This window comes from Neomonachus schauinslandi, chromosome 6 (genome assembly GCF_002201575.2).
Source record: "Neomonachus schauinslandi chromosome 6, ASM220157v2, whole genome shotgun sequence".
Classification (NCBI taxonomy): Eukaryota; Metazoa; Chordata; class Mammalia; order Carnivora; family Phocidae; genus Neomonachus; species Neomonachus schauinslandi.
In genome coordinates this window covers 107,181,096-107,196,610 of record NC_058408.1, presented here as the reverse complement: position 1 = coordinate 107,196,610, position 15,515 = coordinate 107,181,096, and the positions used below count along the sequence as shown (strand labels likewise).

General features: G+C 56.2%; 1 protein-coding gene across 2 annotated transcripts in view; it reads right to left on the bottom strand.

Moving 5' to 3' along the window:
- Positions 1 to 15,515, bottom strand: part of ANXA11 (annexin A11) — a 41,797-nt gene continuing 26,282 nt past the window's right edge. Inside the window, exons 3-15 of one of the 2 annotated variants that reach the window (XM_021700249.1) lie at positions 15,020 to 15,132; positions 13,747 to 14,136; positions 12,124 to 12,211; positions 11,798 to 11,892; positions 10,929 to 11,042; positions 8,874 to 8,964; positions 8,389 to 8,468; positions 8,213 to 8,269; positions 5,800 to 5,893; positions 4,069 to 4,164; positions 2,768 to 2,826; positions 2,448 to 2,570; positions 1 to 810 (exon numbers count right to left, since the gene is read on the bottom strand). In XM_021700249.1, coding sequence (XP_021555924.1) covers positions 751 to 810; positions 2,448 to 2,570; positions 2,768 to 2,826; positions 4,069 to 4,164; positions 5,800 to 5,893; positions 8,213 to 8,269; positions 8,389 to 8,468; positions 8,874 to 8,964; positions 10,929 to 11,042; positions 11,798 to 11,892; positions 12,124 to 12,211; positions 13,747 to 14,136; positions 15,020 to 15,132 — 1,460 coding nt within the window. In that variant the 3' untranslated portion in view covers positions 1 to 750. Of the gene's footprint in view, positions 811 to 1,800; positions 2,571 to 2,767; positions 2,827 to 4,068; positions 4,165 to 5,799; positions 5,894 to 8,212; positions 8,270 to 8,388; positions 8,469 to 8,873; positions 8,965 to 10,928; positions 11,043 to 11,797; positions 11,893 to 12,123; positions 12,212 to 13,746; positions 14,137 to 15,019; positions 15,133 to 15,515 lie in introns of those variants that run through there. The other variant, XM_044916091.1, reaches the window with a different exon arrangement.

The window sequence follows — 15,515 nt, the reverse complement described above, 5'->3', positions numbered from 1 at the left end:
TTCCAGAGCTGGCTGACTTTAATTTAGAAAGTTTTTGGCTATTGACATTCAGGTTTAAGGCACATTCCAAATTACAAGAAACCCTGTCACTGGCAGGGAGCTGACTTTGTTCTCATGCTTTTGCATGGAAGAAGGAACAGATGACTTTCTGGCCTTTTCCTTCTTCTTTTTTCTTTCCTAAGAAAACTCTAAGGAGTGAAGTGAGTTTGGCAATAACAAAGCTGAGGACACATTCTCACCAGACGCTAAGATTACTGTTAAAGATCTTCCCTTTTACTCCTTACTGAGAACACGGCGCTCCCCCGCCAACCTCTCACCCAAAATGTGTATGCAGCAAAGACTTGTATGCATCTGTCTGGCAAGGACTATCAAAAAAAGGTGTCTCCAAATAAAGATATAAAATTACATGACTAATAGGAAGCCAAGAGTCTCAGCCACAAGCCAAAGGGACTGACTGCATGAGTCAAGGAATAAAACATCTACTTTAGCAGCAAGCGGCCGTGAGGGCTGGCGGGGGGCTAGGCACCCTGAGAGAGGGACCCAGGTCCTACAGCACGAGCACTATGTGCGGAGCAGGAGAGGAGGGCGGAGGTGGAGGATGGGCCAAGGCTCTACTGACGGACGCGCTGCACTGGGACACCTGGGGGGCTCTTCTGTGGATTTGTTAGAAACAGATGGACATTCTTTTGACCTTTTCCTGGCATCGCTGTTGCTGGCAGGTGGACAGAAGTGTGAGCCACCAGTCACAGCTCAGTCGTTGCCACCACAGATCTTCAGCAGAATCTTCTGATAATCCCCCGAAGTGTCTCCCTGGTCACAGAAACAAGGAAAACATCAGTGAAGGGAGCCGTGGCCAGTTGTGGCCTCCTACCTCCCGATTTTCCAGGGGGGGCACTCCCCACCTCGCTGGCCCCAGGGTGGGGGAGGCCCACGCACGCGGCGTCACGGCGCCCCTAACCCAGCGCGGGGCGTGCGGTTCAGCCTCCCCAAGCCCTTGCTGAAAAGAAGACAGCTGCACTCACCCCAATGATCAAAGCCAGAATTTGAAAAATAAATAAACATGCAAAATTTAAAACAGCCCTCCAAGCCCCGAACTCAGGGCTAACTTGTGGTGGTCTTTTCTCAGTGTGTCTTCATTGTGCTGGACTGAGGCTGCACGTGACGCCGTACGACATGCGCTCTGGGGCGTAGTCTACTGAGACAGGAGCGTCCGTGCAGGGCACTGTCATCATCTGGGCGTCCCAGCTCACCCCGACCTCTCCTCCTAACTCTGTCACATCCCATCAGAAGTGCAGAGTGCATGTAGCTTCTTTTAAAATATACGTATTTATTTTAAATATTATTTTTTATTTACTTATTTTTTAAGAAAGCTCTATGCCCAACGTGGGGCTTGAACTCATGACCCCAAGATCAAGAGTCGCACGCCCTACCGACCGAGCCGGCCATGAGCCCGACGCTTAGCTAACATCTGACCATTTCCTCCCACCACGGCCGTCCCCGGGGGCAAGGCCTGTAGCTTCTTCCAGCAGCCCACGGGCCCTCGGGCCCACGGAAGCCACTTCGTGAATAACTACGAATCCTCTGCGATGAACAGCAGCAGTTTTACAGCCAGAAAATGGAGATGAGCTGTTCTCCATGAGAGGCCCAACATGAAATCTGAGGGAGCCAGAAATCAGAAGCTGGTTGTGGTGACTCCAGTTTCAAGGCTCACACGGGCTCAGAACCTAACAGAGGAATTCCTTCTGTCATGCCGGCCCCGGCGCACGGGGGCTAAAGCGAAGCTAGCGCTTCTGAGACACGTGTGTGACACCGGGTGCCTGACAAGGACCGCCTCGCTTAAGACTTCCCGACCTCCTGGGGGGACTACTGTTACCCTGGTCTTGGGGATGATGGCACTGGGGTTCAGGGAGGGTAAGGAAGCTGCTCAAGGTCACACACGGTCAGCAAGTGAGAAGAGCCAGACTGGACTGCAGGCCGAATGACCCCAGAGCCCTGGCGCCCAGGTGCTTCCAGGGCTGTCTCTGCCACGCGGCCAGGTGACAGAAGGACTCATCACCTCGGGACGGGAGTGCTCACCAAAAGGTCACAGACTCACAGGGTGACCGGGTACCAAGGTGGGGAAGCCCTGCATTTTCTCTGAGGCTGGTGTTAGGACTCCCCCTCCCCTCCTTTACTGAGCAGCAGGGGTGGTGGGTGCTGGGGACGTAGGGTGGGGGGGCGCCAGCAGGGTCAACACCCAGCCTGCCCTCAGGAGCATCTAAGAGTCTGGGGGCGAATGGACAAACCAGGAGAAGTTGAGGAGAGCAAGTACGAAGCCCACAGGCAAGACGCCCGCGCACGGCAGGGGCCAAGGCGGCCAGAGTTCCGAGCAGGGAGGTACAGGGGACAAGGGGGTGGCCAGGGAGGCCCGCAGGAGGCAGTCCGCTCATCCCCCCCGAGGGCCGTACCGAGATGTCATGGTACAGCGACTTGCCGTACAGCCGCTTATACTCCATTCTGATGTCCAGGAGGTCGATCTCACTGCGAGACACCATGATGCGAATCAGAGTCCGGTCCTTCGTTCCCACTCCCTGAAGAGAGTCCACCAAGGGCATGAGCAATGGGCCTCCTTACTGTCCCACCTTCCCGCCCATGGGCCCTCTGCCCTCTTGGCTGAGGGGTGGCTCTCCTTGCACCTTCTGCCCTGAGCAAGGGCGGGGTCACAGGTCAGGCTGAGACACCCACCCCCCATCCCCTGCCCAGATCCCTGCATGTGGGAGGCACATACCCTCATGGCCTTGTTGAGCCTTTCAGCAAAGAAGGCTGGAGTATTCTTGAGACATTTCACTAGGAGAGAGAAACAGAGTGTGACTCCATCTGCAGAAAACTCTCAGTCCAAGGGGCCACGGAGAGAACAAGTGTCCTTGTGAGAGGCCGCATGGGACACATCCACCTTCCTCTCCTCGTTCTCCTCCAAGCTCAATTATCTGTGATCCTGGCTCTGGCTCTTTGGAATAGAAACATGCCGGACCCCAACCTTGACCTCCTTCCGGGCAACAGTGTGGTCAAAGGAGCCATGTAGGTTAGAAATCTGGCTGCTCTAGTGCGTGGGGCAACCTAGGGGCTGTGACCCTCATGGAGGAAGGATGGCTGAGTGGCATGAGTGTCTCAAGACCATGATCCCTGTGTCATGGGGACATGCAGGGAAATGGGGAGGACCCGCCATCTGCCCCGGCCAGAAGGCTCCAAGAAAAGCACAGTGTGGGATGCCTGGGTGGCTCAGTTGTTAAGCGTCTGCGTTCGGCTCAGGTCCTGATCCCAGGGTCCTGGGATCGAGCCCCACATCGGGCTCCCTGCTCCGCGGGAAGCCTGCTTCTCTCTCCCCTTCTCCCTGTGTGTGTGTGCTCTCTAGTTCTCACTCTCTCTCACATAAATAAATAAATAAGTCAGAAAGAAAGAAAAGAAAGAAAGGAAAGAAAGCAAAGAAAGAAAGGAAAGAAGGAAAGAAAGGAAAGAAAGAAAGAAAGAGAAAGAAAGAAAGAAAAGCACAGCTCAAGACGGGCAGACTGTGACTTCCCCACAGGGTACAGATAGGCTGCGAGGCCTGAGCAGGCGGGCGGCCGTGGGGCGGGTCGGGCCCTACTGCAGAGGGGGCGGGCACTGCGAGAGGCGCCCCACGTAGCCGGGAGCGAAGCCAGCCTTCCTGAGCAAGGGCCTGTTCTGCTGTTTCAAGTAAAAATCTTTCCACGTGTTTCCATCACACACATCTGACAAGTGCCTGCAGGGATGTATTTTTAGAGGAAACTTGGCAGGATGTGAGTCATCTTCCTCCGGGAGAGCAGCTGGTCGCTCTCCCACCAGTGCCCACACGGCAGCTCCCTGCCCCAGAGCTGCGCCTGAAATACAAACAGCACCCCGCCAGGGCGGTTGGAGGTACGGCTACGCCGCGCGCCGGGAAGCAGGCTGCTTTCCCACCATTTGGGCACAGGATTTAGCAATCCTGGATCATGTGCTCGCCACTAGCCCGCAGCCAGAGAAGGGGGAGCAGCCCCGGGTGGCCCGGCGGCTGGGCGGGCCCGGGACGCCTACCCACGGCCAGCATGCCCCGCTCCAGGTCCCCGGACATCTCCCGGCAGATGCTCTTCTCGACGTCTCGGCCTGTCATCCGCTGATACTCGTTGAAAACTAGTGGAAAGAGAGAAGAGATAAATTACGAACTAAATTCTGTCCCCACAAAGTCATACGGTGACGTCCTAACCCCCAGTACACCCCAGAACGTAACCATATTTGGACGTACAGCCTTTAAAGAGGTGATTAAGTTAAAACGAGGCCCTTAGCGTGGGCCCTAATCCAATCTGACCCGTGGCCATGTAAGAAGAGATCTGGACACACAAGGAAACACCAGGGATGCCCACACGGAGGAGAGAGCATTTTAGAACGTGGCAAGAAGCTGGCCATCTGCAGGCCAAGGAGACAGGCCTCAGAAGAAACCAACCCGCTGACACTTTGGTCTTGGACTTCCAGCCCCCAGGACGGTGAGAAAATGAGTATCTGTTGCGTAAGTCACTCAGTCTGTGGTATTTTGCTGTGGCCGCCCGAGCAAATGAACACAGAGCCTTGCCAGAGCCCGCCTCTCCCCTCAGCTTGCGGTACCCCAGGTGGCCCCACTGACCGGGCCCACCCACCCTGCTCTCAAGTCAGGCAGGCTCTTCACCCCTGAACATGCGTGCACCTCGCTCCCATCAGCTCATGGCTCACCCGAGTCATACCTTACTACCCCACCCAGCACCCCTCCACACACACTGACAGAATTTTCGCTCTCTTCTCAAATCCCTTCACTTCCGGTCCATGCCCACGTTCCTTCTCCATCATTTCATGTGTTTGTCTTGTCTCTCAGCGGGACGATGAGCTAACACCTGTCCGGCCCCCACAGCCTACCCGAGGACACGCTAAGCACCCACGACACTGGGACTCCAGGCTCCTAGAGAGGCAGGTGGCCCAGTGGAGACCCACGTGCCAACTCTAGCTCTGGCCTTAGTGAGTGCACAGAACAGGGGCCTGGGTGTTCACTCGGGCCCCCACCATGTTGCTAAGTGTGGCTGTCATTCTCAGTCTTACCCGGCCCCCCCCCCAGGGCCTTTGCACTTGGCAGCTCTGTCATGTTTTTAACTCAGATGTCATGACCTCAGCAAGGACCACCCCAAGCACCATCCCTGACCCCTGCACCACTCCCTATCCCTGTTGCCAACTTTATTGTCTGTCACTAAAGGATTTACCAGCTGATACCGATTTCACTTAATTTTTGTTTACTGCCTGTCTCCCAGAACAAGAATGTGAGCCTCAGGACAGCAATGACTCCATAATCCTGTGTTCTGCTGCTTCCCCACGCCCACTCCGGGACCTGGCCCATGGCAGGAGCTTGTTTTATAGACTCTGAATGAATGAGTAAACAATGTACTTTTGTACACTGTACGATCAATTGTTCCGCTGATTTTTGTATGCCACACTTTGGAAAGCATCGGATCAGGTGCTCTTGAAGGCTCTCTCAGCTCTAATTTCCACATTCCAGTGTATAAAGACACCTGCCAGCAGGAGGCTGCCATTTCTCTCACCTCTTCCTTTGCTTTCCTCCAGAACCAGATGCATGCAGAAACACCGGAAACCCGCTGCTAAGATCTTTTATATCGCCACCAGGGGGCTCTTTTAAGGAAGAGTAAGCCCTATGGAGTGGGACTGCCAAGTGTTCCTGCTAGCTGTCTCCCCTTCGTACCTTGTCTGCCCTCATCTATCTGGCCCTAGGGAGGCCTGGGACCGCCTTACCTGCCACCAGGTGGGCCCGGCTCCGGGAGCACAGAATTGCGTTGAACTTGGACTCGTCTGTTCCCAGGCGGTTCTCCCCGGCTGCATACAGCTCCTGGGCAGAGGGGAAGACGGGCATGCAGTGCAAGCCTCACCCCGCAGCCTGGGCCCAGGTCACCTAGGACAGCCGTGCAGGCCCACTGGGGAAGGAAATGGGGGCGGGGCCCTGGTTGTGCTCCATGCACTGTGCAGAACTAGACACCATCCACTCGTCGTCTCACCGGGCAACAGAGGATTCTGAGGCAGGCTGGCGGGCGGGGGGCGGGGGCAGGGCACTCAGGACCAGGAGAACCAAGGCCAGCTGAGGCTGGGACAGGCAAGGGACAGCTTTAACCCCAGCAAGGGAGCAGCGTACAACAGGGACAACAGAACAAGGGCTGGGCTGGAGTCCTAGCTCTGCTGCCAACTTGCCACGGGGCTCCAGGCAGGCCACCGGCCCTCTTGGAGCCTCACTTCCTCACCTCTGAAATGCGAAGGTCAGATTAGATGTGGGGTCACAAACCTGAAAGCCCAAAGGGATTAGCTGGGTAACTTAAATGAGGGGAACAGGCCAGTTGTGAGGCCAGAGGGTGGTGGGGACAAAGGGTAAGCACACAGAGGGGCGATCACTTCTCAGCACCTGCTGGGGACTTTAATAGAGGAGAACGAACCCACAGTTGCCAGAAATCCAGAGTTCTATATGAAATTCTCAATCTTTATAAGCAGTTTTCCTATCTGTAAGGGGGAACACTAAATATTATGGCAATAAATACTATGACAATGAACAGATTGCAATTGTGAGTGTGGGACTGTATGTGGCAGGCACTTTCCCTGTGTTTCCCTGTGTATACCATAATAATGTTTGCAAAAGGGCAGAATTTGCACTTGCCTGTTAAATTTTTGCAAGTTTGCACCCAAATATTTGCCAATTTGCAACCCCCCATGCCGGATGGCCCAGAAGCACTCTCCAGGCCTCAGGTAGTGGCTCTGGGATCTCAAGGCACCGACGGCCAGGGGAGGAGGGCAGCCACCAGGGGCTCAGAGACCCCACAGGTCAAGGTGAGGCAGGAACAGATCCATAACTAAGAAGACACAGAAGTGGGCACAAAAAAACCTTGAAAGTGAGGCAGCTTCTGCCTCGGCCAGTGAATGGCCAGGCCTGTCTGACAGGAAAGTGGGAACAGGAAAATTCCCACTGCGGCAACAGAGCTGGGAGCCTGGGTTTGCCCAGCCCTGAGTGCAGAAATGGGAGTGCATGTCTCAAGCCAGGGGAGATGTTAAGGCAGACCCTGAAGGAGGACATCTGGGGTGCAGCCGGGATACACAGAACAAGCCAGGAGTCTGGGCCCTTATCCAGTCCCTGCCTCCAGGTTCCTCCAGGCACAAGGGTCAGCCTCTCTGAGCCCCCGTTTCCCCATCTGGAAAGGACATGGACCAGACCAGAGAGCAGCCGTCTTCCAGCCCTACAAAGAGGCCCCTCCACAGAGGTCCTCTTCCGCCTGACGGACAGCAGACAGAAGGGGATCGCTGGCAGCTCCTGGGGAGTGCCGGGCTGGGGGTGGCAGGGGCGACAAAGGGGGAGAGAGGCCTAGCCAGCTCCATCCCACTAGAAAGCTGCGGCTCTCTCCAGCCACAACTGCTGTGATCCGAGTTCATCCGTGGGAAACCCAAGCTCCTCTAGAGAGGTGCTCAGACGACCTGACGGACAGAGGGAATGGGAGAGAACTTCGCCATCTGTCTACAGTCATGCCCGGCTGCGGAATTCCAAGGCTGCACAACTAATGTGACAGCTGGTTTCTAGGCTCCGACCTTCAAAAGCATTAACAGGCAGGTGGAGGGCGCCTGGGTGGCTCAGTTGGTTAAGCGACTGCCTTCAGTTCAGGTCATGATCCTGGAGTCCCGGGATCGAGTCCCGCATCGGGCTCCCTGCTGAGCGGGGAGTCTGCTTCTCCCTCTGACCCTCCCCCGTCTCATGTGCTTTCTCTCATTCTCTCTCTCTCAAATAAATAAATAAAATCTTTAAAAAAAAAAACAAAAAAACAGGCAAGTGGAAAGTCTGCCTGTCCGCAAACACAATGACATATGCAACCGACCACAGGAAGAGGACCAGGACACATGAAATCCCACACCCATCATGACCTACCAACTCCCGTCATATTTGATTGTCTCCCAGGTTCGCGCCGAGGGCGGGATCAGAAGCCTACAGAGGCGGGGGGACACTCAAGGTCTCACGGGTGATAAGCAGCAGAGCCCACCCGAGACTCACAGCATCTGGAACCCGCTCCTTATCCATCGCTCTTTCCACCTCAGAGCTCCTCCCTCATGGAGCAAGAAGAAAGTGGGGGGCGCCCCTGACTCTGGAAGCCCAGCTGGGGCACCTGGCCATCACACCCACCTGGGCGTCTCTCTGGACCAGTGTCATGTCCACATTGGTGCTTTCATCCCGGTTTCCCTGAAAGGAAGCAGGAGGTACGGTCAAGGTCGCTGCCTACAGTTGTGTACGTCCCCCGTCCCCGTGCCCTTTCCACCTCTCTCTGCTCTGAGCCCCGAGCTCTGTTGTGGGAAAGGTACCTGAGACAGAGAGATGAGGAGCCGCTGGAAGTGCCCCGACGTGTCGCTTCGGATGGCCTCCTCCAGGGTCTTTTTGAATTCTGAAAGGGAGACACAGGGAAGGCCCACCCTGCAGCCACAGTCAGCAGCAGACGCCAGCAAGAGAAGGGCCCAGGAGTCCTGGGTGCAACGAGACAGGTGGTCCACACGGCCCTCCAGGGTCACGGGGGCTGTGACCTCCAGGCCGACCTGCCGTCTGTCAGGCTCGGCCCAAACCGCACCCTAGAGGCTCTCCCTCCTACCCCTCCCTTACCTCAGTCACCTGCCCTGAGTGCAAACAGCGGGCAGGGCTGGGTCTTGGATCAAAGCCCCACGTGTTGGCGGCGGGGCAGGGGATGAGGCGATAAGAAGTCCAGGAAGGTCTAAGAGGCCGTGGGAGAGGGTGTGGCCAAGGCCCAGCAAGCACAGGAGTCTGTGGAGGGTTGAGGGGCGGGCGCCAGCCTAACCTGTTTTGTAGGCTCTGCTTAATTCCCGGATGTGCTCGTTGCTGCGGGAGGCGAAGATCTCGATCAGGCAGGCTTCGTCAGTGCCAGCTCCCTAAGGTGGCAGAGAGCACAAACCACAAGCTTGCCACAGCTCCCGCTCCGGCACCCAGGGAAGAGAGCAGGGGCCTTGTACCCCACGGCACCAGTCCCAACAGTAGCAGCCACCAGCACAGGCCCACGCCCCGCTGGGGCCGCCTGAGGCAGCCAAGCTCCCTGCCACTGCCCCAGGCCCCGAAAAGTCCCAGATCATGACAGTGACATGGTGATGAACAGAGGTCACATAAAGGACCATGCTCATTCCCCCACCAGGAAACTGAGCATCAGAGAGGTGTAGTGACTTGTCCAAGGCCACACAGTAAATGGTGGGTTGAAATGTGGACCCAGATCTGTTTTATTCCAAGCTCACCTCATGAACGAGACAAGACACAACTGAAAAATGTGTATAAAGCAAGAGTAGACGTGTGGACAGAGGACAGTCCTGGACTGGATTGTGGAGCATCTGAAGACGTCTAGAAGAGGCGGCACCAACGAGGCCGAGAGAGAGAGAGGAGCACGTCAGGGGCGGGGAGAAGGCCGAGGACACAGGCAGCGGCCTGGCTGCTGGGCAGGCTTGAATCTGGGCCTGCTGCTTATTAGCTGTGTGACCTGGGGCGCCCTTCTTCACCTCTCTGTGCCTTAGGTTCCTTGCACATCAAATGGGAGCACCGCTAACACCTACTACCTCCTGCAAAGTGCTGAGGGTTAAATGTTACGAACGTGAAGCACTTAGAACAGTGCCAGTCACGTGGGAAGCATGGCACAGGGGAGCTGTTTTCATGATGAGCACAACTGCAATTCCTCAGAGCTTGCAAAGAGCTTCTGCTAGCCACCGAGCTCAGTGCTCACCACAGGCCACAAGAAAGGGCGTCCGCAGTCCCATTTTACACTTGCTCAAGGACACATGGCTCGTCAGTGACAGGTGACCCCAGCCCCGTGTGGTTTCCCATACTCCACAACTGCCACCACCTCGTGAAGCCAGCTGGGGGCGGCAGCTGGGCCGGGCAGAGGCCTGGGGGCCACTCCTGGGTGCTGTCCCCAGCTGCTTCCTGACCCCTCCCTAGAAGAAGGCGTGTCTGAGGATCTCAGTGGGGTCCTCTCCCCCCTCCAGGCTCCATACTGAATTCTCTGCCTCTCCTCTTGGGGGCAGGAAGAGTCATTGTGCCTATCAAGCCTCTGAAAAATGATAGATTCCTTCTGGAGCACCTGCTCAATTCACAAGGATGTCCCCCTTCTGTGGGAGCTGCCCCCTCCCCAACCATGGGATACCTGTTGTGGGTCTTGGGAGCCATGAGACTTTGGAATGCAGACGACACTCCCTTTGGTCACAAGTGACTTGACCAGGGGCGGAAAGTAAACCCTAAGTAGGCCAGAGTCTGCTCCTATTTGGAATTTGGACTAAGGGACAGTTGGTCTTTTCTGTGGCCGAATCTCTGAGAGGTAAATGGAGTGGAGTCAACAGGGATCCTCTGCCCCCGGCAGATGAAGACTGAAGAGGGCACTTGGGAAGCAGCAGAGACAAGAGAAATCCTGCCTGGGTCCCTGCCCTTCCTCAAGCCGGGCAGCTCACCTTTACCCTCATAACCGATTCTGCACCTCTGTTTCCCTTAAACCCCTCAAGAGTGTTTCTGTCATTTGCTCACACAGAGTCCTAAATGAAGGAGGATGATACCACCCGAGGCCTCTGCCCCGTTCCTATCACTGTGTCACCACCAGCTCTACCACCCCGCTGCCACCATGCTGTTAAGATGGACTCAGATGCCCCCGATGATGAATGACACCTGTTTTGCCTCTTGGGGAGTCACCAGAAGTCACCCTTTCTACAGTACTTGGACTCCAACCCGAGAGGATCCAGGAACCACACTGACAACGGCAGCTAATGAACGGATTCAGCCCCACCGTGCAGTCCAGGCCTTTCCCTGGCCTGTGTGTCCATGTGAGCAAAGGAACACACACACACACACACAAACATGTACACACCTTGATGGCTTCCTTTATTTCATAAACATCGAAGAGGACCGGGGTCTTCATGAGAGCCAAGATTGTCTTCTCAAAGTTTCCTGACAGTTCAGATTTCAGATCTTTGATCAAATCCTGATCGAATATTCAAAGAGACAAACAAACCTATTTTGAGAATGCACACGAGGTGACTAATAGGGACAACATCCCATATCTGAGGACCAGCAGCATCTGCATCAGCCAGGGCCTGGCAGAAAAGCCAAATCTCAGCCAGCCCAGACCTGCACAGCTGGAGCTTGCAATTCAATCAGCTGCCCAGGGGACCCACATTCAAGCTGGAGAAGCACTGGGCCAGAAAACCAGTCTATTCAACTTACCCAGAGTTTACCTAAGATTCAAAAGCCCAGAACTTCAAAATACATCCCCATGCATTTGTGCAGAACTGCAAGCCCTTTCCTTCAAAGCTCCTCTCCCAGCTACACCTCCTAGGGTGGTCGTGAAGAGGGCAGGGATTAGCAGCCTGGGTCCCCAGGAGGAAAAACCGGCCCAGTGGGAGCTAAAGGGAAATAACCTGTCCATGGTCTCTGTGAGTCATGGCAGAGCCAGGGCTAGAACCCAGACCTCTGGGTGCCTCTCATCAAACCTCAGTGCCCTGCGGACTTTTGGAGTTCCCCCTCGCAGCATCCTTCTGTTCTAGAAGATGCCATCAGCTGAGAGGTCACTGCTGGGTGGGCAGCAGAAAATGCCCTAATAGGCCTTACTGCCCACCCAGGAGATCTAGGCTCACCTGGCACCAAAGAAAAGCAGGGGTGAGTGGGGCTGTGCTAGAGGCTATGCCTCAGTTCAGTGGGGACCAGGCCTCCCTTCCCTGCCACCCCTCCCCCACTCACCTTCCCATAAGCAGTCTTGAAGGACAGGAGGATCTGCTGCCGCTGCTTGTTGGAGCGACTCCCCAGGCAGTTGATGATGGCCTGCTCGTCGGTCCCTGGCGGAAGAAGAGGTGGATGTGGGCAGGGCTGGGGTCATGGGGATGCTCTGCACTGGAGACTTCCCTGGCCTGGGCTCTTCCATTCTCCTGGGCATCCCAACTGCACCCCCACATCTACCTCCTCTTCCACCACCACCACGGGGACCAGGTTCCCTCCTCCCAGCAACCCCGCACAGAGCTGGCGAGTCAGGGGGGCAGTTAGGACCCGAGCCACCCGGGGTTCCTCACCAAAGCCTTTCATAGCTTTCCGCAGGACCTCGGCATCTCGCAAGGGGTCAAAACCAGGAGCATCTGTGATGGTGCCTCGGTTTCCAAACTGCTCGGACAAACAGACTCACGTAAGATGTTGTATCCCCCAAATGCAAGACTTCCCCGCCCCAGACTCTGAAAGTGACCTTTTTACTACAAGTTGGGGTACCGGAAGGAGCCTGTAATCAGTAACTGAGTGAGCCTACTGTGATCATTAGATATCCTCATGTCCTGGTGCTGAGGCTTCTGCCTGGCTCCCTGGCTAGAAGCCCGTCTCTAGCTGAGTCCTGACGCTGAAAATCCGCCCTATGCCCAGGTCCTCCAGGACGGGGCCCGGGTTCCTGATGGGGGGGCAGCCCTGGGAAGCTCACTGCCATAGCACACGTGAGCACGTATTAGGACCCTCCTGAAAGGGTCTGGGTAGTCCATGGAGCACCTCGGTGCAAACGAGAGAAAGACGTTCCCTGCAGAAATGCCGGTGTCCGGCCCTTACCATGGTACACACCGCCTCCCTACTTCCCGGCTCTGCTTTTCCTAGCACTGTTCTCTAGGCTCTCAGACCTGCTTGCTGGCCGGACCCCTTCCTGACACTGACAGCTGCACCCCCCAGCAAACAAATCTTCCTGCCTAAGTGGTCTCCTGGCGGCTTACCTTCTGGGGCTGGTGCACTACCGGTTTTAACAGGGTTAAGAAGAGAAGCGCGGAGAAGGGATGAAGGGGAAGGCAGAGGGAAGATGGAGCCTAGGGCAGGGGTAGGGGAGTGTGGGGGCAGGGAGGAGAGGGACCCTCCGTCTAATAATAGTAGTCGAGCACATACCACCAGCCCTGTGCTTGGCTGGTTTGGCCACGTAACCATGACAATGAATTCTAGGCACTGCAAACACGAAATGCTCTCCAAAATGAGCCAAGAGCAGCCCCGGAGGAACTGCCAACAATCTTCCCTAGCCAAAGGAGGTTTTAAGAACCCTCTAAGACCAGCCTGAGAGGCACCTCGGGGGACTGAAGACTAAGCCCCGTTGGGCACAAGGCTTGAGGCCAGGGGCCCAGACAGTTCCTACAAAGCACAGAGCCCAGGCAGTAAATGACACAGGAGGAATGATGAGTACCCTGGGATGTTCAGATCCAACTCGCACACAGAACATCTAACCAAGCTGTGAGAAACAGGGCAGCTCCCCAAGGTCTTTAAGAATAGAAACTGGGTGGGGGGGGGGAGCGCCTGGGTGGCTCAGTTGGTTAAGCGACTGCCTTCGGCTCAGGTCATGATCCTGGAGTCCCTGGATTGAGTCCCGCATCGGGCTCCCTGCTTGGCGGGGAGTCTGCTTCTCCCTCTGACCCTCCCCCCTCTCATGTGCTCTCTCTCTCTCATTCTCTCTGTCTCAAATAAATAAATAAAATCTTTAAAAAAAAAAAAAAAGAATACAAACTGGGGGTGGGGAGTGTGAGAGAAAACAACACCGTTAAAACAAGAAGCTATAGATGGAGGACAGAGCCCTTCTCCATCCGCAGCACCCTCCCTGGCCTAGCTGGCAGAGGACACTGGGCCACGAGCCTCAGGCCTCTGGCACCCGAGCCTGGACAAAGGGCAACGGGACGGGCACTCACCTGGGCTGGAGGCACAGCAGGGGTGACGGTCCCAGACCCCAGGTATCCTGGGTAGCTTGGCACTGGCTGCTGCTGCCCAGGAGGTGGCATGGGCGTCTGCCCAGGGTAGGTCATTGGCGGCTGTCCGGGATAGGGCCCCGGGGGCTGCTGGCCAGGGGGTGGCATGGGCTGGCCTGGCACAGGGGCCCCTGGGTAGGGCGGATATGAAGGCATCCCGGAGGGCGGGTTTCCTCCAGGGGGCGGATACATTCCATATGGCGGAACAGGCTGCTGGGCAGAAGGGGGCTGCCCAAAACCCCCAGGTGGAATGGGAGGGTAACCACCCCCGGGGGCCCCAGGGTACAGGTTTGGCACGTTGGCTCCTCCGAATGTCCCAGACATGTTGGACGCCTGAAAAGTCCACAAAGCAAGCATAAGATGAACGGCCCCCCGAGGAGGATGGCCACACCCTGTCCATCCATCCTTCCCTGGCCTGAGCTCGGCAGCGCTCAGAGCTCAGTCTGAGCACCCCTGGCTTCTCAGCGAGGCCCAGCCTGACCACCCAACTTGAAACTACTGTCCCCCATCCCCTCTACCTGTCCTCCTGAGCCCTTTATCTGCTCTTATTTACTCTAACACCACACAGTTTACTTATGGTGACCGTCTGTCATCCCAGGAGCTTCAGGGCTGAGATTTCTATGTGTTGTATTCACATAACCCCGGTGCCTAGAACAAGCCTGGCACAAATGAGACTGCGCATGGCTGCATGGTTGACACTGAGCAAGCATTTGCTTCTAGATTATAAAATATATTCTTCTACAAACCAATTAACAAGTGAAAGTAGCATGTCTGCCTATGCTACCAGGCACCCGCAGCCAGGCCGGGGCTGAACAGTCACCCACACGTACACCACACACGCACATGCACATGCACGCGCACATACGCTCACCTCCCTCCCGGCCCTACGCTGCGCTCACACAAAAGGCGCTCAATACACATTGTATGAAGGCACCGCCCCCATCCAATTCAGAGCTGAAAGGGACCTGAGAGACCGGGCAACCCAATGCATGCCCCTTCCCTCCATTTCACAGATGGGAAATCGAGATGCAGAGGACAGTGAGCGGAGAGAGCCCCAGCGAAAACCCTTCGCTCGAAGACACAGCTCAATACTCGGTGTCCACAGGTAGGCACACACACACGACACCTGTGAAGCCACTCAAGCCAGCAGCCTTTGTCCCTCTGGCCATGCAGGTGTGACCCCCAGGGGCAGCCCCAGCAGGAGGGCTGGACTCACCATTCCCGAGAGGTAGTCCTGGTTGAACTGCCCTGCGTAGTTGGCCATGTTATCCAGCCCGATGGGGGGCATGTTGGGCGGGGGGTAGCCAGCACCTCCCCAGGCACCGCCACCTGAAAGCAACACTAAGCCCTTTAGCGGCCTGCCGGCACTCCCCACAGGGAAAGGCAGAGCATCAACCTCTCAGGCGGTCAGGAGGGGAGGCCAAAGCAGGGCCTGGCGGACAGCACTCCAGACCCCACAGAAACACTCAGGCAAGAAAGCTGAACCCAATCCCGCTGCCGGAGGAAGAGAAAAGAGGGAACTTCCCCCTCCTTCCAGGCAGGAAGGTGGGGATCAGCAAACCCTCCCAAGAGTGTTTGGGATTAAGGAGGTAGGAGGGCCAAGGACCAAGGACAGAACTGCCCTCCTGGGCTCACCATCATGGAAAGGAAACACAGACATAAAAACAGATGATTCAGGGTCACTGTGCTCAGCCCATGACAGCCGTGAGCTC